This window comes from Triticum aestivum, chromosome 7A (assembly GCF_018294505.1).
Source record: "Triticum aestivum cultivar Chinese Spring chromosome 7A, IWGSC CS RefSeq v2.1, whole genome shotgun sequence".
NCBI lineage: Eukaryota > Viridiplantae > Streptophyta > Magnoliopsida > Poales > Poaceae > Triticum > Triticum aestivum.
Window position 1 is genome coordinate 25,505,432 of NC_057812.1, and position 25,642 is coordinate 25,531,073.

The window sequence follows — 25,642 nt, forward strand, 5'->3', positions numbered from 1 at the left end:
AGCAACAAGGCCATGGAACTAGCAAGAAGCTGAAGAGCCATGTATTGTAAAAAATAGATTTTGACATAATCTTAAGTACTATGGAATACCGATTCCATATAAGCAATGCCCAAAGCACGGACCACTGATCTATTGTTTAAAACACCATGTGGTTGATTTACCCCATCACTTTTGCTTTTAGAATAATTCCAGTGAGTGCAAAACCTTTTTATTCAACCATTTTTTTCTTTTTGTAAAAGTAGAGATAAAGGCAAAGAGCGGCGCAAACCGTCATCTCCTCCTCAAGACCGCAAAGGACAAGGTCACAGTTGATGAATCCGGATATCTTGAAGTCAGATTCCGCTGTCTGCCATGTCGGAGATGGCATGAGTTCATCGGTGAAAAGCTAGGGGGTGGAGTGGAGTGAGGTGGATTGGCTCGGGTTTAGTCCAAAGTGGGGATGGGGATGAATTTATGTGAGGGAGGGTGGGCCATAGTGACATCTCGAAGTCAGATTCCGCTGTCTGTCATGTCGGTCTGAACGTGTGGACTACTTTCAGGCATCCGTTTGAGTGGCAATTTACGTCCGGACAATGACTGGGGAGGCCGTTGTGGGGTGGGGTGGGGGGGGGAGATTCATGGCTTGTAGATGCTCTTACGTCCATAGTTTAATTGTCAAAAAAAGAAAAAGAGACCGAAGCATCCACCATTTCGGGCTACAAACGCCTCGGCATGGGCCAGCCAGCTATCCCCCACTCGTGCTTGCAGAACACGGCAGGCCCAACGGGCCGCGAGGTAGAAGAATGCGGGCCAGCGAAGCGAGCAGCGCATTCCAGAACGTTCCCCTACCTTGCGCCCTCCCCCCCTCCCCTCCCCCCCTCCCCTCCCCCTTAACCCCGAGGCGGCGACGCCGACGGCCACCGACCTCGCCCCCACGACCATGCGGCTCCCCGGCGGCGCCCGCCTCGCTCTCCTCCTCGCCCGCCGCTCCCTTTCCACCGCCGCCGCCTCCTCCGCCCGCTCCTCCTCCCTCCACGCCTCCCGCGCGCACAGAGGTGAGTCCGCCGCTCCCGATTTCCCGGAGTCCGCCGCCCCCCTGATTAACTGACCCTTGGTGCTTGCGCGCAGCTAGATGGGGCGACGCGGCCCGCGCGGCGCCCTCCTGGAGGCCGCCCTTCTCCTCGCCGAGCAGGTTCTTCCACGGTGAGGGCGATGGGCGGTTGTGGTTCTCGTTTGTTCCCGGTTGGGTGAGCTTTCCCTGATGTCTGTGGCTGCGTGCAGGGACCAGGCCTGTGGCGGTGAGGGACTACTACGACGTGCTCGGTGTGAGGAAGGACGCCGGCCAGGGCGAGATCAAGAAGGCGTATTACGCGGTATGGCTCAGTACAACTGGGTGTGGCACTTGTACTGTAATCCTAGTGTTGTCTAAGACTGAACTTGAAGGCTGCTTGTGGGTAGTTACTTTAGTTGGTAGATGCTCCAGGCGAAATACACACATTATGCGCTAAATGTGGTGGCAAAAGCTTGTGCTTAGAAATCGAATCATCGCTCACCTGTTATTAGTTCATCATGTGTTTTATGCGCAGAAATCAGATCACCATTCACCTGTTATTGGTGGTAATATTGTCTGAGTTTTGTGTTGTCAAAACTTGTTCAGGTCTCTGCTGAACAACCTGAAAAAACACTTCCAAAAATGTTTCGGAAAATAAGAATTACATGGACTCTTTAAGCATACAGGATTTCAGAAGTAAAGGGCCTTAGGATGTTTGATATTTGTGGAGGGGCTGGTGTCTCCTTGGTGCCTAATTACAAAGTAATTGCAAGTTATTATATCATATCTGTGGCAATTGAGTTATCTTTTCTTTATTATAGGCTACACTGTAAGATAGTTCATACTTTCAATGGCATGCAATTTGTTATTTACCTCACCATCTTATATTTTCTACTCTTGATTTCTTCTAAAAGCTTGCGAAGAAGCTCCATCCAGATACAAATAAAGGCGATGCCGATGCAGAAAAAAAGTTTCAAGAGGTTCAGAAAGCTTATGAGGTACTTGTTTTTTGTTCAGCGTGGATGCTCAATTTCAAGGTATACAGCTTTGAATAGTATTGATACATATATTTTTTCGCTTCTTCTCTGTAGACTTTGAAGGATGAAGAAAAAAAAGCGGTCTATGATCAGGTACAATTTAATTCCTCTGATTATACATGTCTACGTTCCTTTGACTGCCAATGGTTTTTTTTGTATGTTCATGATGTACAAATAATTAATTGCTTGAAAATTATGATAAATAGACAGAAATACTACTTGACTAATTGTCTATTTTTTGTTTGCCTACACTATTTGCAACAGTCATCAAACAATTAAAACACCAACCTTTTATTCTGGAAAGCTTGGCCAGAATCTCATGCTAACATGGAATCTACATTGATAACTTTGCCTGATTTTACAGGTTGGCCCTGATCAATATGAGAGGGCTGCTGCTGGAGGTGGTGGAGCTGGCGGATTCGAAGGGGGTTTTGGAAATCCTTTTGAGGATATTTTCAACGCTGGTCGTACTGGCGGAATGAATGATGTATGTCATCTTCTGAGTTATTAATCTTGTCTACTGTTTTTATTTTAGGTCCCAGTTTGGTGGTTTTGCTTCTTTTCAAATCTCACGTTTTTAGCATTATTATGTATGTTTCTGACTCAGCAGAAATAGTATCGTGTGGAAAATCTTTTCATCTTCGCAATTTTCAGTTTCCGGAGCTACTTTGAGCTAAGCATCTGCATTTGTGTGTTAATCATTACACACTAGATAGCCCCTTATATGGCTGGTTCTTTTGTGATGCTCTCCTAAAGCACCAGCCATACCCTCTTATGTCACAGATGGTTCCTCTCTCTCTCTCTCTCTCTCTCTCTCATCGAGTTAGCTTGCTAAGCATATAGGAATATTTCTCGATCCGTTTCTACATTGAACAGATGAATTTTCTGTTGCTTTATGTATTCAAATCTCATGAATCTAGCATATTTAATCTGATCTCTGCTGTCTTTGTTTGCTGTGAAGTTCCTCCGGAACATCTTCAAAGATAGAGAATCTGGTGGACAGGACGTTAAGGTTATTTCTAGATTTAATTTTCTTTGACCGTCATAGCTCTGCCCTTTGAATTGCAATTACATGTAATCCTTTTGCAGGTTAAGCTTGAGTTGTCATTTATGGAAGCAGTTGAAGGATGCAAAAAGACAATCAACTTCCAGACTTTAGTAACATGCGAAACCTGCAGTATGTATACGCACGTGTATTTTACTATTTACCAACTGCATTTTTTTGGTAACTAAATGTCGTCTTTGAATCACATTTTCCCTTTTCTGATAACATCATGCTTCTTCTAGATGGAGCTGGTGTACCTGCGGGAACCAAACCCGAAACTTGTCTAGCTTGCAGGGGTTCTGGATATGTTAGTTCGTCCTCCAGCATATTCTATTTAGTTATCAAGATGCCTTTGATCAATATACTTAGTGTCTTATTTGTTTTTCATCTAATGCTGGCAGATGGTTCTGCAAACTGGTCCCTTCAGAATGCAATCAACATGCACGCAGTGTGGTGGATCTGGCAAGACTGTAAAGGTGAGATATCACTTTGTAATACCAACTATCAGCTTTCCGATGTAGCACATTTGCTGTACCAAGCCTCCAATTAATCATTTGGAAAGTTGACCATTCGTTAAGGTTCTAGGCTAGAGAAGCTTCTTATTTGAAAAAATATCTGCGTACTTATTAACATGTATATTGATTTATTTTCAACCAGATGACCAGAATAAATGGAATGAGCAAATATCTGCTTACTTTTTGGTACCTACAAATATCTACATCAACATCATAGTGAACAAATATCTGTGTACTTTTTAGTGTGTACTGATTTGTTACCAACCAGGTGACTAGAATAAATGTCATGTGAGACTGTGCATCTGCATCTTCCTATCATACATTACTGTTTATAATGTGAATGTTGCTTCCTATCATACATTTACTGGTTAATGTGAAGACTGATGATTATGAAGCCCTTTGTCTTGCCATATTTGTCTGCAATGTACATTATGCACAATGAGTATTTCTAATTACTTGATGTGAGCTGAAGATTACCATGCCTGTGTTGTTAGGATTTCTGCAAGTCGTGCAGGGGGAAGAAGGTTGTGCCAGGAATAAAAACAGTCTCTATTGATATAGCACCTGGTAAGCTTCCAAGTTTTTGACATCGCTTGTACCCACATGATGTTCTTCTGTGTTTACTATATGTCTTTGGACATGATTCTGCATGTGCAGGTACGGATGATGAGGATGTCATGAAAGTGCTTAGATCAGGTCAAGCAGATCCAGACGGTCTTCGTGCTGGTGACCTTTATGTAGCCATTAAGGTCAGTCGTCTTCTCGTTTGGAATTTCTGTTGTCAGCTGATGGCTGAAGATGGGCACTTGACCTTTGTAATGCTATTCTCGTTCCAGGTTCGTGAGGATCCAGTATTCCGGAGAGAGAAAGGTGATATCCATGTAGATGCTGTCTTAAATGTGACTCAGGTAATTGTTGCATGTTCCAGTCTCTGTGTGGTATACCATTTTTATTTGTCAGGGGACAGTTAAAGGAAAGTGGTAAACTTGATCCCCCTTCTTCGAAATTGTTCCTCTGTGCGCTAGCATGAAAGCTCTGTTCTAAGCCACTGATTGATAGGAATACGAATCCTGATCGTGTTGGCTGAATTTGATCTTATAGGATACTAATGCTATTAGCTTCCCCATGTCCTTTGAATGAGCAAGTACCAATCCTTCCTCGCATTAATCACAACAGCTCATGTTACGAGTAGTTCTGTGCCGAGTCACTTGTGACATTGCAGTGGCACTTGAAATGTGAGGTTGTATAATTGTTCTCATGAGACATTAATTCATGTCATTTTATAGGCAATTCTGGGAGGTACTGTTCAAGTGCCAACTCTCGCTGGAGATGTTGTTCTAAAGGTATGCCCAAAAAGGTCTATCTTAATTGTGCAAGGTTTTAGTTGTTTATTAAGTGGCAAACTATCCATCGGTCTCATGTACCTTCTTGTTGTAGGTTAAGCCTGGTACTCAACCTGGTCAGAAGGTTGTTCTGAGAGGAAAAGGTAAATTGCATTGGACTGTTTATCTTTTGCTCGTGGTTCATTTTATCTTAGGTGCATATACGGTGACATAGTTTATAGTTGGTGCTTTTATGTTGAAGTACATCTTGTGTTTGCTAGGTATAACTACTACTAGTTGCTAAGATCTACTCTTTTCTTCGGAACAATTGAAAAGTAGGCATTTGCCAAACTGTATCTGGGTTTAAGTCTTCAAGTGAAGCAATAAGGATATGAATAAGCAACGAAGAGACAAAGTTTGTAGCACCTCCAAAATTGTCTCCTTTTGCCTTCCTGTATATTAGATTGCCAGGAGTAAGATCTGAAAGAAAATGCCAGGATTCGTTTTTAGCTGGCATCTAGGTGAACATTCAGCTTGAACGACCACATAAATGATTTATGTATGGCATCACATTTTCAGATACTAATAATGATTATAGGAAAACGGAATAACTGATGCATTTCTTTTGCCTATATAATAATAAACATCGTGTCCTGCAGGAATCAAGACGAGAAACTCGTATTCATATGGAGACCAATATGTCCATTTCAATGTCAAAATCCCTGTGTAAGTTGCCTGCAAAACTTGTGTACAATGCCCTGTGCCGTCACAGGTAGTTCTCACACATATTTCCTGCAGGAATTTGACGCAGAAACAGCGCATGCTTCTTGAGGAGTTCGAGAAGGAAGAGAAGGGCGAGGACGACAAGGATGCGGAAAAGGCTGCTGGTGCATCAGGATAGCCGGTCTTAGGAGCCAAGCCGCCCAGCATTTCATGGGCGGTTTAGCTCATCACACACCACAAGATAGAGTAGGATGCTGCCTGGAATTCACAGGTTTAAGTTATATAGTTAGGTTGCATGGAATTCGCATGGCAACACATAGATCTTGGTTTCGAGTTATTGTAGCTGGGAAATAATGCTACACCCTGCTGCCTGGCACGTATTCTTCTCCCAAGAGTGAGGCATGACGGTTGGCGGCATCTTGTATTGTATAATTGATCTTGTTATGTTTTAGAGACACACTGAACACACGGTGCCACTGTCTTATTCATGTCGCTGGTCAGAAGATTTTGTCATTGGGAACAATTTTGCTAGCTCTGTTTTCACTGTTTTTGAGAGTTTTGATTTAGGACAGTGTTTGCTGGGCCGAACGCAAATGCTGGTGTTCGGCCTTATGGTTCTGTTCTTCTGGAACTTGCTTGGTCTTCTGTAAAATCATTTTTTGTTGGCTGCATTTTCATGGATAAGATGTCATGTGTAATTCAAAGTTTTGCCAATTTGCAGTAGTAATTGTGCCTTTTCATATTGCAATTGAGCAATGTTGAGATGAGCAACATTGTTTCAAAAATAAAAATTTTTGTTGAGATGAGCAACATGAACAGGCCTTGTTGTTGCAATCGTTGTAATGGCTGCATTCTCATGGATATTAATGCTCCTGACTGCACTTTCTTGTAATTCAGCGAGAGCAATTTTGAGAACCTATTCTGTGGCTGGGACGATGGACGCTTGTTCACCTCTCTCGCTGCCCAACTCTGTCCACAGCCTCATCTTCTCCTCCTTGTACGAGAATAATTTTGGTTTCCTTTTTGGTTGGTGGTTGCATCTGGATGCGGCGGCCGCGTAGAGGAGGAGGATGCTGAGGCCGATGCTGGCGTGCTGCAAGCTCTACGTCTCCGAGGGCCGGAGCGCGGCGGCCCTGCGCGCCGTCGAGCAGGCGGCGCGCCGGCACCACCCGGCCGTAGTCCTCGTCAACACCTTCGCCGACGACGCCTACAACCGGGTCGGCTACACGCTCGTCTCCCGCCTCCCGGACCCCGTCGCGCCCGCCGCGCCGCTGCGGCGCGCCGTGTTCGGCATGGTCGAGGCCGCGCTCGGGGCCATCGACCTCGGCGCCCACGCCGGCGCGCACCCGCGGCTCGGCGCCGTCGACCACGTCTGCTTCCACCCCCTCGCCGGGGCCGCCCTCCGCGACGTCGCAGCGCTCGCCGCCGCCGTGGCCGCTGACATCGGCGACGGGCTCCGAGGTAAACCAGTCTCCTCCGTCTCTCGTTCTTGTTCCCCTCTGCTTGCCACTCCGTGCGGCGTGCTGATGCTCAGATTCGTTTCTTGCGACGACGGTGTCGGTCCGCAGTGCCGACGTACCTCTACGGCGCGGCGCACCGGGAGGGCCGGAAGCTGGCGGCCATCAGGAGGCAGCTAGGCTACTTCAAGCCCCAGAGCAGCGCCGAGTGGCACGGGCCGCTCCCGGTCGCGGCCGACACGACGGCGCTGCCAGTCGCGCCCGACGCCGGCCCGGACGCGGCGTCGGCGTCCAAGGGCGTGCTGGTGCTCGGGGCGACGGCCTGGGTGGACAACTACAACGTCCCGGTGCGCACCGCCGACGTGGAGGCCGTGCGGCGGGTCGCGCGCCGGGTCAGCGAGCGCGGCGGCGGGCTCCGGTCCGTGCAGGCGATGGGGCTCGCGCACGGCGACGGCGGCGCCGAGGTCGCGTGCAACCTGCTCGACCTCGGGAGCGTGGGCGCCGAGGAGGTGCAGGGCATGGTGGAGCGGCTCGCGGGTGAGGAAGGGCTCGCCGTCGGCGAGGGGTACTTCACGGATTTCTCCCAGGAGAAGATCGTCGAGCTCTACATGGAGAAATCAGCTCAGGCTGAGGCTTAATTTAATCTCAAGGTCAAGTGAAATCGGCTCTTGTTTGTTGAAATATAATCCTAACCGATCAAGAATGAGTACTTAACATTGTTCATGTGAAGCAAATGCATTGTACTCTATGCATTTTCCACAGAGTTTGTCTTCTCCATGCCCCGTCTTGACGCCGAGCATTTTGTGGCACGCTATATTTTCAACCGCAACCCGCCAATAAACCGCTGTCGAGGCCTGTTGCTGCCCAACTCGTCCTCAACGGCATCTCCGACCCACTGTCGACGCCATGACACCCATCACGCCCGTTGATCTTGTAAGGGCATGTACGACGGCATCTAGTCAGCCTTCTGTAATACAAGCCACATAGGAAAAGAAGCAATAATGATAAACATAATTACACGCTGATTAGGACTTTCTTCATGTACTAACCAATCATAAACTTGCCTCCCTTCTGATTTTCAGGGGGATGAGCCGCATCCTCACCTATTGACCAATCAAATTAACCCTCTTTGTAAAAACTTGTAACTCGTTTGTACGTGTAGCATTACTCAAAAATAAATGATGTGGGGGAGAGAGAAAGGGAGAAACGCTGGAGCCTGTCTGTAGAATTATTGACGGTCCACTCCCAAGTAAATCGCTGCTTATACACGAGGAAAGTATCATTTCCCCCCTCAAATCCTTTATGATGGATCAAATCCCCCCTCAAGTCTAAAACCGGATTAATCACCCCCTCAAATCTGTAATACCGGATCAATCAGGCCCCGAGCGGTTTTGAACAAGATTTTAGGTGGTTTTGATAGGAACTGCAAGATTTCTAACTTGTCGGCGTCGCCGACGACGTGGAAATTTTCTAGGATCTCGGCACCGGCGACGTGCTCCCCCGGCCGACCCCTTATTCTAGGGGAATCTGGCTCAGAAGGATCGCTGACGCGGACTTTGGCTCGACGCACATGTTCGGGAGGCGAGCTCCCCGAGGAGGAAGACAGCCATATGCAAAACCTGCGCGCTGACAGAGTTGAAGAGGACCTCCACGAAGCCATTGATCAGGGCGGCCGCCTCGCGCCAGAGTCGCCCGATCCTGCAGGCGCATGTTTTATGCATGCTTGATGACCAGGCAATCTGAACCAGTTACATATGCAGTGCAGACATGATCAATCAGTCTAATTTCCTGATTATGCAACTCACATCGGGCAGCACAGCACGGGATAGGATTCCCAACATTCTTCTCAAGTAACCTGACAGTCTTAACATGTGTACATACTTCAGTCCAATCGACAAGCGATTGCAGCACACCCACCAATTCAGGTCCTATTAAAAAAAATCAGTTCAACTAGATTCCCAGCACAAGTGATTTCTTCAGATTAACACACATGCTCGTGCACCAGTTGTTTGGACAGGGCTGCCATTGTCACGGACGAGGACTTGGAAGACGCAACCTGAACCGGCTATGGAGGTTGTGCACGGCGATCCAATTGGAGGAGCATGATATGGCTCACACTGGCCGACGACTATGCTGCGGCTGACCCCGATATGGCTCACACCGGCCGTCTGCTTCCTCACCAGCACGCAAGCGCAGACCATGTTCGTGCAGCAGGGCACGAAGACGGACTCCCACATCACAGGCAGCGCCGCCGACGTCCATCGAGACGGTGCTCGTCGCCACCTGCGTCACGATCATAACAGGGCCGTCGCATCATCCGTGGCGTTCGCGCCGCTGCGGCTCATGGGGATCGGGCACGCGACGGCGACTGGCATAGTGGCCACCATGGCCGCGTGCGCCGAGACGCGCAGGCTGCAGATGGCGGCACAAATGGGCATAGCGTGGCTACTGCTGCAGTACGTCATGATGGACACGTGGAGAATGAGCTGGTAGCAAAGTCCTCGACGGGCTCGCTCGCCGCCACCCGACAAGTTCGAAATCGTGCGATTCTTCTTCAAAACCACCTAAAATCCTGCTCAAAACCACTCGGGGCCTGATTGATCCGGTATTATAGATTTGAGGGGGTGATTAATCCGGTTTTAGACTTGAGGGGGGATTTGATCCATCATGAAGGATTTGAGGGTGATTAATCCTTATACACTGCTGCTTTCGTCGCTGTCGTGGGCTGATAGATCGCATATATATGGGCCCATTGTTTACAAGCGGTTGGAGTGTTTACAGCAGACGCCCCACTATACTTCTATTCTTAACGGTGTCTATAGATGATGTGTACGTATGCTGCAGAAAGCAGGCGTCGACACTGATGTACATACCCTAAAAGGAATAAAGAGGGATTGATGGAATATCCTTCCCTTGCACACTAGCGCCCCACTGCCTCCCTAGCCCCCGCCGAGGCGACTACCTCGCCGAGCCGAGTTTGTCGCTTCTGTTCATAGTATACATGACACAACCTCCCAACCATCTCCACGTACTAGCCCGAGGATCGGGGGGGGGGGGGGGGTGCCTGGAGATGTATGCCCAAGCTCTCGGCCTCCTCCTCGCCAGTCGCCACCCCATGCTGGCCACCTCTGCCAACCGAGCCAATATGTGGTGGGTGTCGTGGTTCTAAGCCTGACAGTAGAGTGGGGGGTAGGTATGGAGAGGCAAGGTCCTAGCTATGGAGAGGTTGTAAGCACAAAGGATGTACGAGTTCAGGCCCTTCTCGGAAGAAGTAACAGCCCTACGTCTCGGAGCCCGGAGGCGGTCGAGTGGATTATGAATGTATGAATTACAAGGTGCCGAACCCTTCTGCCTGGGGAGGAGGGTGGCTTATATAGAGTGCGCCAGGACCCTAGCCAGCCCACGCAGGAGAGGGTTTAAGGTGAGTTAAGTCTGGGGCGTTACTGGTAACGCCCCACATAAAGTGCCTTTACTATCATAAAGTCTACTTGATTACAGGCCGTTGCAGTGCAGAGTGCCTCTTGACCTCCTGGTGGTCGAGTGAGTCTTCGTGGTCGAGTCCTTCAGGCCAGTCGAGTGAATCCTCGTTGGTCGACTGGAAGGCGACCTCTTCTAAGGATGTCCTAGGGTAAGTTACTTGGATCAGGTCCATGATCCTACCCTAGGTACACAACCCCATCATTAGCCCCCGAATGGATCGAGGCTTCGAGTGAAGAAGGAGTTGATGTCGTTTCCGATTAACCTTTGCGCTCCGGTTGTGCGCTGTTCTGGACCAAAGAATCCCTTTGTCGACAGGAAACAAATTGCCTTCAGTCAACTTGATCCATTCTGTTTTTGCGTCGAGTGATCTTTCAGGCTTCGACGATCTCCGAGCGACGGATCGCCGGAAACACCGCGCCTGACAGACTGATTTGTTGCTCGCGGATTCCGCGGGATGCGAAATTTTGGGGCGCGCGCGAAGCGGGGCGGACCGCGGCGTTCGGATGGGACGGGGCATGGACGCCTCGATCTCCGCGCCGCCTTTTTCGCCACGTATCCCGCCTGCATAACTGTTCCAGATATGATTAGATCGCCCGGGCCCGCCTGTCATCCACTCGGAAGGGACCTTATAAATGTGCCCGGCGAGGATTTCTGTGCTGCGCCTTAGCATTCTTCCCCTCTCTCTGCTTCCTTCCTCCCTGCTCAGCGTGCTCGCTCTCGCCCCCGCACCACTTCCCTTTGCGCATCTCGCCGGCGACCATGGCCAAGGAGAAGACGGCGGCGCTGGAGCGCGCAAAGAAGGCGTCGGCATCGGAGAAGGCGAAAGGAAGGTCCACCAGCCGCGGAGGGTCCTCGTCCAGATCCCGCCTGCCGAAGGGCTGGGTCCAAGGAGACTGGATCCAGTCGACCATCACGGAGAATGACCTCCTCGACATGGCCAACGAGGGCTTGATCCCCCACGGAGCTGCGAGGCTTCCGGGGAAGGAGTGGCAGCCCCAGCCAGAAGAGGGTGAGTGTGTGCTTTTGGCCACCCATGTTGATCGCGGGTTTTCCTTGCCACCGAGTGTTTTCTTTCGTGGCTTTTTGAACTTCTTCGGAGCGCAGCTCCACCACTTTACCCCAAACTCCATTGCCTACCTTGCCGCGTTCGTGTCCATGTGTGAGGGTTTGTTGGGCTGTCGACCGCACTGGGGTTTGTTCAAACATATATTCACGTGTCGATCTCAGACCGTGAAGAAGGCGAGCCCAGGTGATGAGAGAACCCGAGTCGTCCAAATGTGCGGAGGCCTGGGGATTCAGGTGAGGAATAAGAGCACCTTCCCGCCCATGACCTTTCCCGAGTCCGTCAGAGGCTGGCAGTCGACTTGGTTCTACTGCCAGGTCCAGTCGACGCCAGGGCAGTCGAGTGGACTCCCTCCGTTCACCATGGACCGAGTGAGCAAGCCTTCCCCTCTGAAGCTGATTCCGGAGGAGAAAGCTGACGTGAAGATGTTGATGGAGCGCGTGGTGCAGTTGGTTCGGGAGGGACTGACGGGCATGGACCTCCTGGAGGTTTTCCTCAGGCGTCGCATCCAGCCTCTCCAGTTCCGGAGCCACTGCATGTGGTTGTACTGTGGGACCGAAGACGAGACTAGAGTCCATCCAGAAGCAGTCGACGATGTCACTCTGGAAAGATGGATGGTAGCCGTCACCGGAAACAAGGACAACCCACACGGAGCCAGAAGGATTCCTCCACTCGACCACAACAGTGATCCAAATAAGGTACACTTGCCCTGCTCTCCACTGCATTCTTGTCGCATTCATCTCTGTTTACTCTGCCGACCGGTCGACTGATCATTGTCTTGATATCTGCTAGGCCCTCACCGAGCTGTACTCGATGCCCAATGGGGCACAAACTCCGACTGAGAAGGGTGAGGCGAGTGGGGGCGAGAGCCAGGACGAGGAGGAATGGGACTCGGACGTTGCAGGGGACGACGACGACGATGATGATGACGACGGCGATGATGATGATGCCGAAGACGAGGAGGAAGAGGAGGAGGTCGTGCCACCGCGCTCGGAAAGGCGGTCGAAGCTCGTCCACGACCCTTCTGTTGGGTTTCGTAGTAATTTCAAAAAATTTCCTACGCGCACACAGGATCATGTGATGCATAGCAACGAGAGGAGAGTGTTGTCTACGTACCCAACGCAGACCGACTGCGGAAGCGATGACACGACGTAGAGGAAGTAGTCGTACGTCTTCACGATCCAACCGATCAAGCACCGAAACTACGGCACCTCCGAGTTCGAGCACACGTTCAGCTCGATGACGATCCCCGGACTCCGATCCAGCAAAGTGTCGGGGAAGAGTTTCGTCAGCACGACAGCGTGGTGACGATCTTGATGAACTACAGCAGCAGGGCTTCGCCTAAACTCCGCTACAGTATTATCGAGGAATATGGTGGCAGGGGGCACCGCACACGGCTAAGGAATCGATCACGTGGATCAACTTGTGTCAACTTGTGTGTTTAGAGGTGCCCCTGCCTCCGTATATAAAGGAGCCAAGGGGGGAGGAGGCGCCGGCCAGGAGGAGGTGGCGCAGGAGGAGTCCTACTCCTACCGGGAGTAGGACTCCCCCCCAATCCTATTCCAACTAGGATTTCCCAAGGGGGAAAGAGGGAGAGGGGTGGCCGGCCACCTCTCCTAGTCCTAATAGGACTAGGGGAAGGGGGGAGGCGCGCAGCCCCCTTGGGCTGCCCCTTTCTCCTTTCCACTAAGGCCCATGATGGCCCATATGGCTCCCGGGGGGTTCCGGTAACCTCCCGGTAACCCGGTAAAATCCCGATTTCACCCGGAACACTTCCGATGTCCAAACATAGACTTCCAATATATCAATCTTTATGTCTCGACCATTTCGAGACTCCTCGTCATGTCCGTGATCACATCCGGGACTCCGAACAACCTTCGGTACATCAAAATGCATAAACTCATAATATAACTGTCATCGTAACCTTAAGCGTGCGGACCCTACGGGTTCGAGAACAATGTAGACATGACCGAGACACGTCTCCGGTCAATAACCAATAGCGGGACCTGGATGCCCATATTGGCTCCTACATATTCTACGAAGATCTTTATCGGTCAGACCGCATAACAACATACGTTGTTCCCTTTGTCATCGGTATGTTACTTGCCCGAGATTCGATCGTCGGTATCCAATACCTAGTTCAATCTCGTTACCGGCAAGTCTCTTTACTCGTTCCGTAATACATCATCTCACAACTAACATATTAGTTGTAATGCTTGCAAGGCTTATGTGATGTGTATTACCGAGAGGGCCCAGAGATACCTCTCCGACAATCGGAGTGACAAATCCTAATCTCGAAATACGCCAACCCAACATCGACCATTGGAGACACCTGTAGTACTCCTTTATAATCACCCAGTTACGTTGTGACGTTTGGTAGTACCCAAAGTGTTCCTCCGGTAAACGGGAGTTGCATAATCTCATAGTCATAGGAACATGTATAAGTCATGAAGAAAGCAATAGCAACATACTAAACGATCGGGTGCTAAGCTAATGGAATGGGTCATGTCAATCAGATCATTCTACTAATGATGTGACCTCGTTAATCAAATAACAACTCATTGTTCATGGTTAGGAAACATAACCATCTTTGATTAACGAGCTAGTCAAGTAGAGGCATACTAGTGACACTCTGTTTGTCTATGTATTCACACATGTATTATGTTTCCGGTAAATACAATTCTAGCATGAATAATAAACATTTATCATGATTATAAGGAAATAAATAATAACTTTATTATTGCCTCTAGGGCATATTTCCTTCAGTCTCCCACTTGCACTAGAGTCAATAATCTAGATTACACTGTAATGAATCTAACACCCATGGAGCTTTGGTGCTGATCATGTTTTGCTCGTGGAAGAGGCTTAGTCAACGGGTCTGCAACATTCAGATCCGTATGTATCTTGCAAATCTCTATGTCTCCCACCTGGACTAGATCCCGGATGGAGTTGAAGCGTCTCTTGATGTGTTTGGTCCTTTTGTGAAATCTGGATTCCTTTGCCAAGGCAATTGCACCAGTATTGTCACAAAAGATTTTCATTGGACCCGATGCACTAGGTATGACACCTAGATCGGATATGAACTCCTTCATCCAGACTCCTTCATTTGCTGCTTCCGAAGCAGCTATGTATTCCGCTTCACATGTAGATCCCGCTACGACGCTTTGTTTAGAACTGCACCAACTGACAGCTCCACCGTTTAATGTAAACACGTATCCGGTTTGCGATTTAGAATCGTCCGGATCAGTGTCAAAGCTTGCATCAACGTAACCTTTTACGATGAGCTCTTTGTCACTTCCATATACGAGAAACATATCCTTAGTCCTTTTCAGGTATTTCAGGATGTTCTTGACCGCTGTCCAGTGATCCATTCCTGGATTACTTTGGTACCTCCCTGCTAAACTTATAGCAAGGCACACATCAGGTCTGGTACACAGCATTGCATACATGATAGAGCCTATGGCTGATGCATAGGGAACATCTTTCATATTCTCTCTATCTTCTGCAGTGGTCGGGCATTGAGTCTTACTCAATTTCACACCTTGTAACACAGGCAAGAACCCTTTCTTTGCTTGATCCATTTTGAACTTCTTCAAAATTTTGTCAAGGTATGTGCTTTGTGAAAGTCCAATTAAGCGTCTTGATCTATCTCTATAGATCTTAATGCCTAATATGTAAGCAGCTTCACCGAGGTCTTTCATTGAAAAACTTTTATTCAAGTATCCCTTTATGCTATCCAGAAATTCTATATCATTTCCAATCAGTAATATGTCATCCACATATAATATCAGAAATGCTACAGAGCTCCCACTCACTTTCTTGTAAATACAGGCTTCTCCGAAAGTCTGTATAAAACCAAATGCTTTGATCACACTATCAAAACGTTTATTCCAACTCCGAGAGGCTTGCACCAGTCCATAAATGGATCGCTGGAGCTTGCACACTTTGTTAGCTCCCTTTGGATCGACAAAACCTTCTGGTTGCATCATATACAACTCTTCTTCCAGAAATCCATTCAGGAATGCAGTTTTGACATCCATTTGCCAAATTTCATAATCATAAAATGCGGCAATTGCTAACATGATTCGGACGGACTTAAGCATCGCTACGGGTGAGAAGGTCTCATCGTAGTCAATTCCTTGAACTTGCCGAAAACCTTTTGCGACAAGTCGAGCTTTGTAGACAGTAACATTACCATCAGCGTCAGTCTTCTTCTTAAAAATCCATTTATTCTCAATTGCTTGCCGATCATCGGGCAAGTCAACCAAAGTCCATACTTTGTTCTCATACATGGATCCCATCTCAGATTTCATGGCTTCAAGCCACTTTACGGAATCTGGGCTCACCATCGCTTCTTCATAGTTCGTAGGTTCATCATGATCTAGTAGCATGACCTCCAGAACAGGATTACCGTACCACTCTGGTGCGGATCTTACTCTGGTTGATCTACGCGGTTCAGTAGTATCTTGATCTGAAGTTTCATGATCATTATCATTGGCTTCCTCACTAACTGGTGTAGGTGTCACTGAAACAGTTTTCTGTGATGAACTACTTTCCAGTAAGGGAGCAGGTACAGTTACCTCGTCAAGTTCTACTTTCCTCCCACTCACTTCTTTCGAGAGAAACTCCTTCTCTAGAAATGATCCATTCTTAGCAACGAATGTTTTGCCTTCGGATCTGTGATAGAAGGTGTACCCAACAGTTTCCTTTGGGTATCCTATGAAGACACATTTCTCCGATTTGGGTTCGAGCTTATCAGGTTGAAGCTTTTTCACATAAGCATCGCAGCCCCAAACTTTAAGAAACGACAACTTTGGTTTCTTGCCAAACCACAGTTCATAAGGCGTCGTCTCAACGGATTTTGATGGTGCCCTATTTAACGTGAATGCGGCCGTCTCTAAAGCATATCCCCAAAATGATAGCGGTAAATCAGTAAGAGACATCATAGATCGCACCATATCTAGTAAAGTACGATTACGACGTTCGGACACACCATTACGCTGTGGTGTTCCGGGTGGCGTGAGTTGCGAAACTATTCCACAGTTTTTCAAATGTACACCAAACTCGTAACTCAAATATTCTCCTCCACGATCAGATCGTAGAAACTTTATTTTCTTGTTACGATGATTTTCAACTTCACTCTGAAATTCTTTGAACTTTTCAAATGTTTCAGACTTATGTTTCATTAAGTAAATATACCCATATCTGCTTAAATCATCTGTGAAGGTGAGAAAATAACGATATCCGCCACGAGCCTCAATATTCATCGGGCCACATACATCGGTATGTATGATTTCCAACAAATCTGTTGCTCTCTCCATAGTACCGGAGAACGGTGTTTTAGTCATCTTGCCCAAGAGGCACGGTTCGCAAGTACCAAGTGATTCATAATCAAGTGGTTCCAAAAGTCCATCGGTATGGAGTTTCTTCATGCGCTTTATACCGATATGACCTAAACGACAGTGCCACAAATAAGTTGCACTTTCATTATCAACTCTGCATCTTTTGGCTTCAACATTATGAATATGTGTATTACTACTATCGAGATTCAATAAAAATAGACCACTCTTCAAGGGTGCATGACCATAAAAGATATTACTCATATAAATAGAACAACCATTATTCTCTGATTTAAATGAATAACCGTCTCGCATTAAACAAGATCCAGATATAATGTTCATGCTCAACGCTGGCACCAAATAACAATTACTTAGGTCTAATATTAATCCCGAAGGTAGATGTAGAGGTAGCGTGCCGACTGCGATCACATCGACTTTGGAACCGTTTCCCACGCGCATCGTCACCTCGTCCTTTGCCAGTGCCCGCTTATTCTGTAGTCCCTGTTTCGAGTTGCAAATATTAGCAACAGAACCAGTATCAAATACCCAGGTGCTACTGCGAGCTCTAGTAAGGTACACATCAATAACATGTATATCACATATACCTTTGTTCACCTTGCCATCCTTCTTATCCGCCAAATACTTGGGGCAGTTCCGCTTCCAGTGACCAGTCTGCTTGCAGTAGAAGCACTCAGTTTCAGGCTTAGGTCCAGACTTAGGTTTCTTCTCTTGAGCAGCAACTTGCTTGCCGTTCTTCTTGAAGTTCCCCTTTTTCTTCCCTTTGCCCTTTTTCTTGAAACTAGTGGTCTTGTTAACCATCAACACTTGATGCTCCTTCTTGATTTCTACCTCCGCAGCTTTCAGCATTGCGAAGAGCTCGGGAATAGTCTTGTTCATCCCTTGCATATTATAGTTCATTACGAAGCTCTTGTAGCTTGGTGGCAGTGATTGGAGAATTCTGTCGATGACGCAATCATCCGGAAGATTAACTCCCAATTGAATCAAGTGATTATTATACCCAGACATTTTGAGTATATGCTCACTGACAGAACTGTTCTCCTCCATCTTGCAGCTATAGAACTTATTGGAGACTTCATATCTCTCAATCCGGGCATTTGCTTGAAATATTAACTTCAACTCCTGGAACATCTCATATGCTCCATGACGTTCAAAACGTCGTTGAAGTCCCGATTCTAAGCCGTAAAGCATGGCACACTGAACTATCGAGTAGTCATCAGCTTTGCTCTGCCAGACGTTCATAACATCTGGCGTTGCTCCAGCAGCAGGCCTGGCACCCAGCGGTGCTTCCAGGACGTAATTCTTCTGTGCAGCAATGAGGATAATCCTCAAGTTACGGACCCAGTCCGTGTAATTGCTACCATCATCTTTCAACTTTGCTTTCTCAAGGAACGCATTAAAATTCAACGGAACAACAGCACGAGCCATCTATCTACAATCAACATAAACAAGCAAGATACTATCAGGTACTAAGTTCATGATAAATTTAAGTTCAATTAATCATATTACTTAAGAACTCCCACTTAGATAGACATCCCTCTAATCCTCTAAGTGATTACGTGATCCAAATCAACTAAACCATAACCGATCATCACGTGAGATGGAGTAGTTTTCAATGGTGAACATCGTTATGTTGATCATATCTACTATATGATTCACGCTCGACCTTTCGGTCTCCGTGTTCCGAGGCCATATCTGCATATGCTAGGCTCGTCAAGTTTAACCTGAGTATTCTGCGTGTGCAAAAACTGGCTTGCACCCGTTGTAGATGGACGTAGAGCTTATCACACCCGATCATCACGTGGTGTCTGGGCACGACGAACTTTGGCAACGGTGCATACTCAGGGAGAACACTTCTTGATAATTTAATGAGAGATCATCTTATAATGCTACCGTCAATCAAAGCAAGATAAGATGCATAAAAAGATAAACATCACATGCAATCAATATAAGTGATATGATATGGCCATCATCATCTCGTGCTTGTGATCTCCATCTCCGAAGCACCGTCATGATCACCATCGTCACCGGCGCGACACCTTGATCTCCATCGTAGCATCGTTGTCGTCTCGCCAATCTTATGCTTTCACGACTATCACTACCGTTTAGTAATAAAGTTAAGCATTACATCGCGATTGCATTGCATACAATAAAGCGACAACCATATGGCTCCTGCCAGTTGCCGATAACTTGGTTACAAAACATGATCATCTCATACAATAAAATTCAGCATCATGCCTTGACCATATCACATCACAACATGCCCTGCAAAAACAAGTTAGACGTCCTCTACTTTGTTGTTGCAATTTTTTACGTGGCTGCTACGGGCTTAAGTAAGAACCAATCTCACCTACGCATCAAAACCACAACGATAGTTTGTCAAATAGACTCCGTTTTAACCTTCGCAAGGACCGGGCGTAGCCATACTTGGTTCAACTAAAGTTGGAGAGACAGTCGCCCGCAAGCCATCTCTGTGCAAAGCACGTCGAGGGAACCGGTCTCGCGTAAGCGTACGCGTAAGGTTGGTCTGGGTCGTCTCGTCCAACAATACCGCCGAACCAAAATATGACATGCTGGTAGGCAGTATGACTTGTATCGTCCACAACTCACTTGTGTTCTACTCGTGCATATAACATCAACATCAATAACCTGGCTCTGATACCACTGTTGGGTTTCGTAGTAATTTCAAAAATTTTCCTACGCGCACACAGGATCATGTGATGCATAGCAACGAGAGGAGAGTGTTGTCTACGTACCCAACGCAGACCGACTGCGGAAGCGATGACACGACGTAGAGGAAGTAGTCGTACGTCTTCACGATCCAACCGATCAAGCACCGAAACTACGGCACCTCCGAGTTCGAGCACACGTTCAGCTCGATGACGATCCCCGGACTCCGATCCAGCAAAGTGTCGGGGAAGAGTTTCGTCAGCACGACGGCGTGGTGACGATCTTGATGAACTACAGCAGCAGGGCTTCGCCTAAACTCCGCTACAGTATTATCGAGGAATATGGTGGCAGGGGGCACCGCACACGGCTAAGGAATCGATCACGTGGATCAACTTGTGTCAACTTGTGTGTTTAGAGGTGCCCCTGCCTCCGTATATAAAGGAGCCAAGGGGGGAGGAGGCGCCGGCCAGGAGGAGGTGGCGCAGGAGGAGTCCTACTCCTACCGGGAGTAGGACTCCCCCCCCAATCCTATTCCAACTAGGATTCCCAAGGGGGAAAGAGGGAGAGGGGTGGCCGGCCACCTCTCCTAGTCCTAATAGGACTAGGGGAAGGGGGGAGGCGCGCAGCCCCCTTGGGCTGCCCCTTTCTCCTTTCCACTAAGGCCCATGATGGCCCATATGGCTCCCGGGGGGTTCCGGTAACCTCCCGGTAACCCGGTAAAATCCCGATTTCACCCGGAACACTTCCGATGTCCAAACATAGACTTCCAATATATCAATCTTTATGTCTCGACCATTTCGAGACTCCTCGTCATGTCCGTGATCACATCCGGGACTCCGAACAACCTTCGGTACATCAAAATGCATAAACTCATAATATAACTGTCATCGTAACCTTAAGCGTGCGGACCCTACGGGTTCGAGAACAATGTAGACATGACCGAGACACGTCTCCGGTCAATAACCAATAGCGGGACCTGGATGCCCATATTGGCTCCTACATATTCTACGAAGATCTTTATCGGTCAGACCGCATAACAACATACGTTGTTCCCTTTGTCATCGGTATGTTACTTGCCCGAGATTCGATCGTCGGTATCCAATACCTAGTTCAATCTCGTTACCGGCAAGTCTCTTTACTCGTTCCGTAATACATCATCTCACAACTAACATATTAGTTGTAATGCTTGCAAGGCTTATGTGATGTGTATTACCGAGAGGGCCCAGAGATACCTCTCCGACAATCGGAGTGACAAATCCTAATCTCGAAATACGCCAACCCAACATCGACCATTGGAGACACCTGTAGTACTCCTTTATAATCACCCAGTTACGTTGTGACGTTTGGTAGTACCCAAAGTGTTCCTCCGGTAAACGGGAGTTGCATAATCTCATAGTCATAGGAACATGTATAAGTCATGAAGAAAGCAATAGCAACATACTAAACGATCGGGTGCTAAGCTAATGGAATGGGTCATGTCAATCAGATCATTCTACTAATGATGTGACCTCGTTAATCAAATAACAACTCATTGTTTATGGTTAGGAAACATAACCATCTTTTGATTAACGAGCTAGTCAAGTAGAGGCATACTAGTGACACTCTGTTTGTCTATGTATTCACACATGTATTATGTTTCCGGTAAATACAATTCTAGCATGAATAATAAACATTTATCATGATTATAAGGAAATAAATAATAACTTTATTATTGCCTCTAGGGCATATTTCCTTCACCTTCGACTGAACGCGGCAAGGGGGTTGCGACGCAGTCGACCAAGCGCCCTAGGACCACTTCTCCAGCGCCGACTGAAAAGGCGCCGAAGCAGCCTAGGGGGGCTCCGCCAAAGCCGACCAAGCTCCTGCCGAAAATGAAGGTGTCCATCCCCACCATATCAGGGTAATTGTGCTGCTCATATTTTCTTATTCTGTGCGAACTTTATCTCTGGTCGACGCTGAAGTTAGTCGACTGATCCTTTGGAGTTGCAGTGCTGCTACTTCTGAGACCTCGGCCCGGGCTGATGACCACGAGATGGAGGATGCAGCAACTTCGAATCCAGGTACTGTGTTCTTAACACCGTTCTTAGTCGACTGACACGCGATCTCTGATCCTGATCCTTCTCCGCAGCTCCACCCAACACTGTTATCAATCTCCCTGACGACGACGAGGATGAAGAACCATTGACACGCAGGAGGAGTCGGAAAGCGTCCGCCAGTAAGGTACCTCAGGATGTGACGGCGCCTGAGATTCTGATTGTGGAGGAAGGGAACACCACTCGACACACGGTGTCCTTCGCAAATCCACTGATGAGTGCTCAGCAGCCCTCCCTCTTTACGACACACCACGTCCCAGAGGACCAAGCTGGCGCAGCGAAGGAGGCAATACGCCAGGCGGGACTCATGATGGAGCAGCTGAAGACCATCCGGGACGCGAGCCAGGCAGCTTATGACGCCAGTTCTGCCCTCCAAAGCAATGTCCAGGTCAGTCGACCGCTGTTTGTTCTGTTGGATATGCTACCAAAAACTTTTCTTTTCCGGAATTTATATTAGTCACCCACTGGGTGTGTCGAATAAACTCCGTGTTAGCGGGGGCACGCTGAGTGCACCCGCTGGGTGTAGTCCCCGAGGCTAAGGCCGACTGCTGGCAGTCGGCCTTAGGCTTTATGATGTCAATCTTTCTGTCAGTCGACTAGTCGACTGGACTTCACAAACCGGTGGGGGCACGCTGAGTGCACCCACTGGGTGTAGTCCCCAAGGCTAAGGTCGACTGCTGGCAGTCGGCTTTAGGCTTTATGACGTCAATATTTCTTTCAGTCGACTATGTCGACTGGATTTCACAAACCGGTGGGGGCACGCTGAGTGCACCCACTGGGTGTAGTCCCCGAGACTGTGGTCGACTGCTTGCAGTTGATCACAGTCTTAGAGAATGCATCTCTCTCTTTTTTTTTGAGGTCGACTGGTCGACTTTGTCTTCAACAGGATTAGTGGGGGCACGCTGAGTGCACCCACTGGGTGTAGTCCCCGAGACTACGGTCGAATGCTTGTATTTGGCTGTAGTCTTAGAAACGTGTGTTTATCCCCTTTTTCACTCGGAAGTGAATTATATTTGACATTTAGTCGATTGGTTCTTCACAGAACTCCTGTGATCTTGTGGCTCGCTACTCAAAGCTGGAACAAAAACATACTCAAGTCGAGCTGAGCTTGAAGCTGGTTCAGGAGAAGCTGACAAAGGCAAAGGAGGAGACCGAAGGTATGTTTGGTGAGACCCTGACGACTGCTTTTCCCCTTGCTTGTTTCAGCATCTGATCTTGTTGTAACTTGCAGGTAAGGTAAGGGAGGCCCAGCAGAAGAAAGACCTTGAGCTAGCTGAGAAGATCAAGCTTGCTGACGAGAAGTTAGCTTCAGTCACCAAGCTCGAACAAGACAATACCAATCTGAAAGCTGCTCTTGGGATTGCCAACAAGGAGGTCAGTCGACTGAAAACTGACAAAGCTGCCCTGACCGACCAAGTCAGCAAATTGACTGAGAAGAAAACTGAACTGGAGGCCTTCCTGAGTGGCCTTGCCAAGAAGTTGTTCCTTATGCTTGAAGGTAGACCTCCATGTTTGGCAAATATTTCCAATTGTGGCTTTTTCCATTCGACTATCTCCTTGACTTAGTGATCACCCTTGCAGAATTTTGTCAAAACTTTGAAGAAGAAACCAGCCGACTGGAGCCAAACCTTGACCCCGTCAATTCTCCGGTGAACGACGAAGTTGCCATGGATGTTTTCCGACTGGAGTCTCGTGTTGCAGCTGTCGTGGACTATCTCGCAAGGCTGAAGGCCGCCACATCTCGCATCGACTCGACGCTCTGGCCTGAGGAGACACTTCAGAATGACCTTGAGTCGCTGATGGTCCGCTTGAACACGATCCCTGGTCGAGTGCAGGAGTGGAAGAAGTCCTCGGCTCGGTGTGGTGCAGATGTCGCTCTGTGTCTGGCCCGAGTCCACTGCAAAGATGCGCGAGAAGAGAAGCTGGCGGCCCTTCGGGTGGCCAATACCAAGAAGCACGACTTCAGATCCTTTATGGAAACTTTCCTTGCAGCTGCCACTCGGATCGCCGACGGGATTGACCTTGATGAATTTGTTGCACCTTCCAGCCCTCCACAGGAGGGGTAAAAAACTTCTTCTGGCTCGACGTTTTCAATTTGCCTCGGTATGCCGAGTGAAATTGTAACCGACAAACCTGAACAGGCTTGACGCCTGAGCACTTTCGGTTCCTTTAGATGTCGATTCAAACTTGGATTTGCTGCTTGAATACGATTGCCTTCGGCTCGGAATGTCTTTTGCAGGTTCAAAGCAAGGTGCCTGTGCTTAGGCGAGCGCTTGGACTGCAGCTAAGCCCACGAGTGAGAGGGTTGCTCTTCACTCGGTAGGATTTTTGTAACTTAGGCGAGCACAGGGCTGCAGCTAAGCCCCCGAGTGAGAGGGTTGCTCTTCACTCGGTAGGATTTTCACAACTTAGGCGAGTGCTTGGACTGCAGCTAAGCCCCCGAGTGAGAGGGTTGCTCTTCACTCGGTAGGATTTTTATAACTTAGGCGAAACGGATTCGCAGCTAAGCCTCCGAGTGGGAGCCTGGCTCACCACTCGGTAGGATTTTTATAACTTAGGCGAGTGCTTGGACTGCAGCTAAGCCCCCGAGTGAGAGGGTTACTCTTCACTCGGTAGGATTTTTGTAACTTAGGCGAGCACAGGGCTGCAGCTAAGCCCCCGAGTGAGAGGGTTGCTCTTCACTCGGTAGGATTTTCACAACTTAGGCGAGTGCTTGGACTGCAGCTAAGCCCCCGAGTGAGAGGGTTGCTCTTCACTCGGTAGGATTTTTATAACTTAGGCGAAACGGATTCGCAGCTAAGCCTCCGAGTGGGAGCCTGGCTCACCACTCGGTAGGATTTTTATAACTTAGGCGAGTGCTTGGACTGCAGCTAAGCCCCCGAGTGAGAGGGTTGCTCTTCACTCGGTAGGATTTTTATAACTTAGGCGAAACGGATTCGCAGCTAAGCCTCCGAGTGGGAGCCTGGCTCACCACTCGGTAGGATTTTTATAACTTAGGCGAGTGCTTGGACTGCAGCTAAGCCCCCGAGTGAGAGGGTTGCTCTTCACTCGGTAGGATTTTTGTAACTTAGGCGAGCACAGGGCTGCGACTAAGCCCCCGAGTGAGAGGGTTGCTCTTCACTCGGTAGGATTTTCACAACTTAGGCGAGTGCTTGGACTGCAGCTAAGCCCCCGAGTGAGAGGGTTGCTCTTCACTCGGTAGGATTTTTGTAACTTAGGCGAGTGCTTGGACTGCAGCTAAGCCCCCGAGTGAGAGGGTTGCTCTTCACTCGGTAGGATTTTTATAACTTAGGCGAGCACGAGGCTGCAGCTAAGCCTCCGAGTGGAAGGCTGGCTTACCACTCAGTAGGATTTTGATAACTTAGGCGAGCACGAGGCTGCAGCTAAGCCTCCGAGTGAGAGGATTGCTCTTCACTCGGTAGGATTTTCACAACTTAGGCGAGCACGAGGCTGCAGCTAAGCCTCCGAGTGGAAGGCTGGCTTACCACTCGGTAGGATTTTGATAACTTAGGCGAGCACAAGGCTGCAGCTAAGCCTCCGAGTGGAAGGCTGGCTTACCACTCGGTAGGATTTTGATAACTTAGGCGAAACGGATTCGCAGCTAAGCCTCTGAGTGGGAGTCTGGCTCACCACTCGGTAGGATTTTTACAAACTTAGGCGAAACGGATTCGCAACTAAGTCACACCCAGCGGGTGCTTGGACTGCAGCTAAGCCCCCGAGTGAGAGGGTTGCTCTTCACTCGGTAGGATTTTCACAACTTAGGCGAGTGCTTGGACTGCAGCTAAGCCCCCGAGTGAGAGGGTTGCTCTTCACTCGGTAGGATTTTTATAACTTAGGCGAGCACGAGGCT

General features: G+C 48.4%; 2 protein-coding genes across 2 annotated transcripts; both read left to right on the forward strand.

The window, feature by feature from the left end:
- The first annotated feature begins 812 nt into the window (after positions 1-812).
- Positions 813-6,195, forward strand: LOC123148547 (chaperone protein dnaJ GFA2, mitochondrial). The gene is made up of 17 exons (XM_044567985.1): positions 813-1,034; positions 1,108-1,182; positions 1,261-1,352; positions 1,945-2,028; positions 2,122-2,160; positions 2,432-2,554; positions 3,029-3,079; positions 3,157-3,244; positions 3,355-3,419; positions 3,514-3,588; positions 4,122-4,194; positions 4,285-4,376; positions 4,464-4,535; positions 4,914-4,970; positions 5,065-5,113; positions 5,609-5,675; positions 5,748-6,195. Exons 1-17 carry the CDS (start codon positions 920-922, stop codon positions 5,848-5,850), a joined length of 1,320 nt encoding a protein of 439 aa, XP_044423920.1. The 5' UTR covers positions 813-919; the 3' UTR covers positions 5,851-6,195.
- A 214-nt stretch (positions 6,196-6,409) lies between these two features.
- Positions 6,410-7,906, forward strand: LOC123148548 (formimidoyltransferase-cyclodeaminase). The gene is made up of 2 exons (XM_044567986.1): positions 6,410-7,133; positions 7,241-7,906. Exons 1-2 carry the CDS (start codon positions 6,743-6,745, stop codon positions 7,765-7,767), a joined length of 918 nt encoding a protein of 305 aa, XP_044423921.1. The 5' UTR covers positions 6,410-6,742; the 3' UTR covers positions 7,768-7,906.
- The last annotated feature ends 17,736 nt before the right edge of the window (positions 7,907-25,642 follow it).

Coding starts and splice junctions, on each gene's coding strand:
- LOC123148547 (XM_044567985.1), top strand. CDS start 920: ATGCGGCTCCCCGGCGGCGCCCGCCTCGCTCTCCTCCTCGCCCGCCGC. Junction 1,353..1,944: donor TCAAGAAGGCGTATTACGCG/GTATGGCTCAGT, acceptor TTCTTCTAAAAG/CTTGCGAAGAAGCTCCATCC. Junction 4,971..5,064: donor CTGGAGATGTTGTTCTAAAG/GTATGCCCAAAA, acceptor TTCTTGTTGTAG/GTTAAGCCTGGTACTCAACC.
- LOC123148548 (XM_044567986.1), top strand. CDS start 6,743: ATGCTGAGGCCGATGCTGGCGTGCTGCAAGCTCTACGTCTCCGAGGGC. Junction 7,134..7,240: donor CATCGGCGACGGGCTCCGAG/GTAAACCAGTCT, acceptor GTCGGTCCGCAG/TGCCGACGTACCTCTACGGC.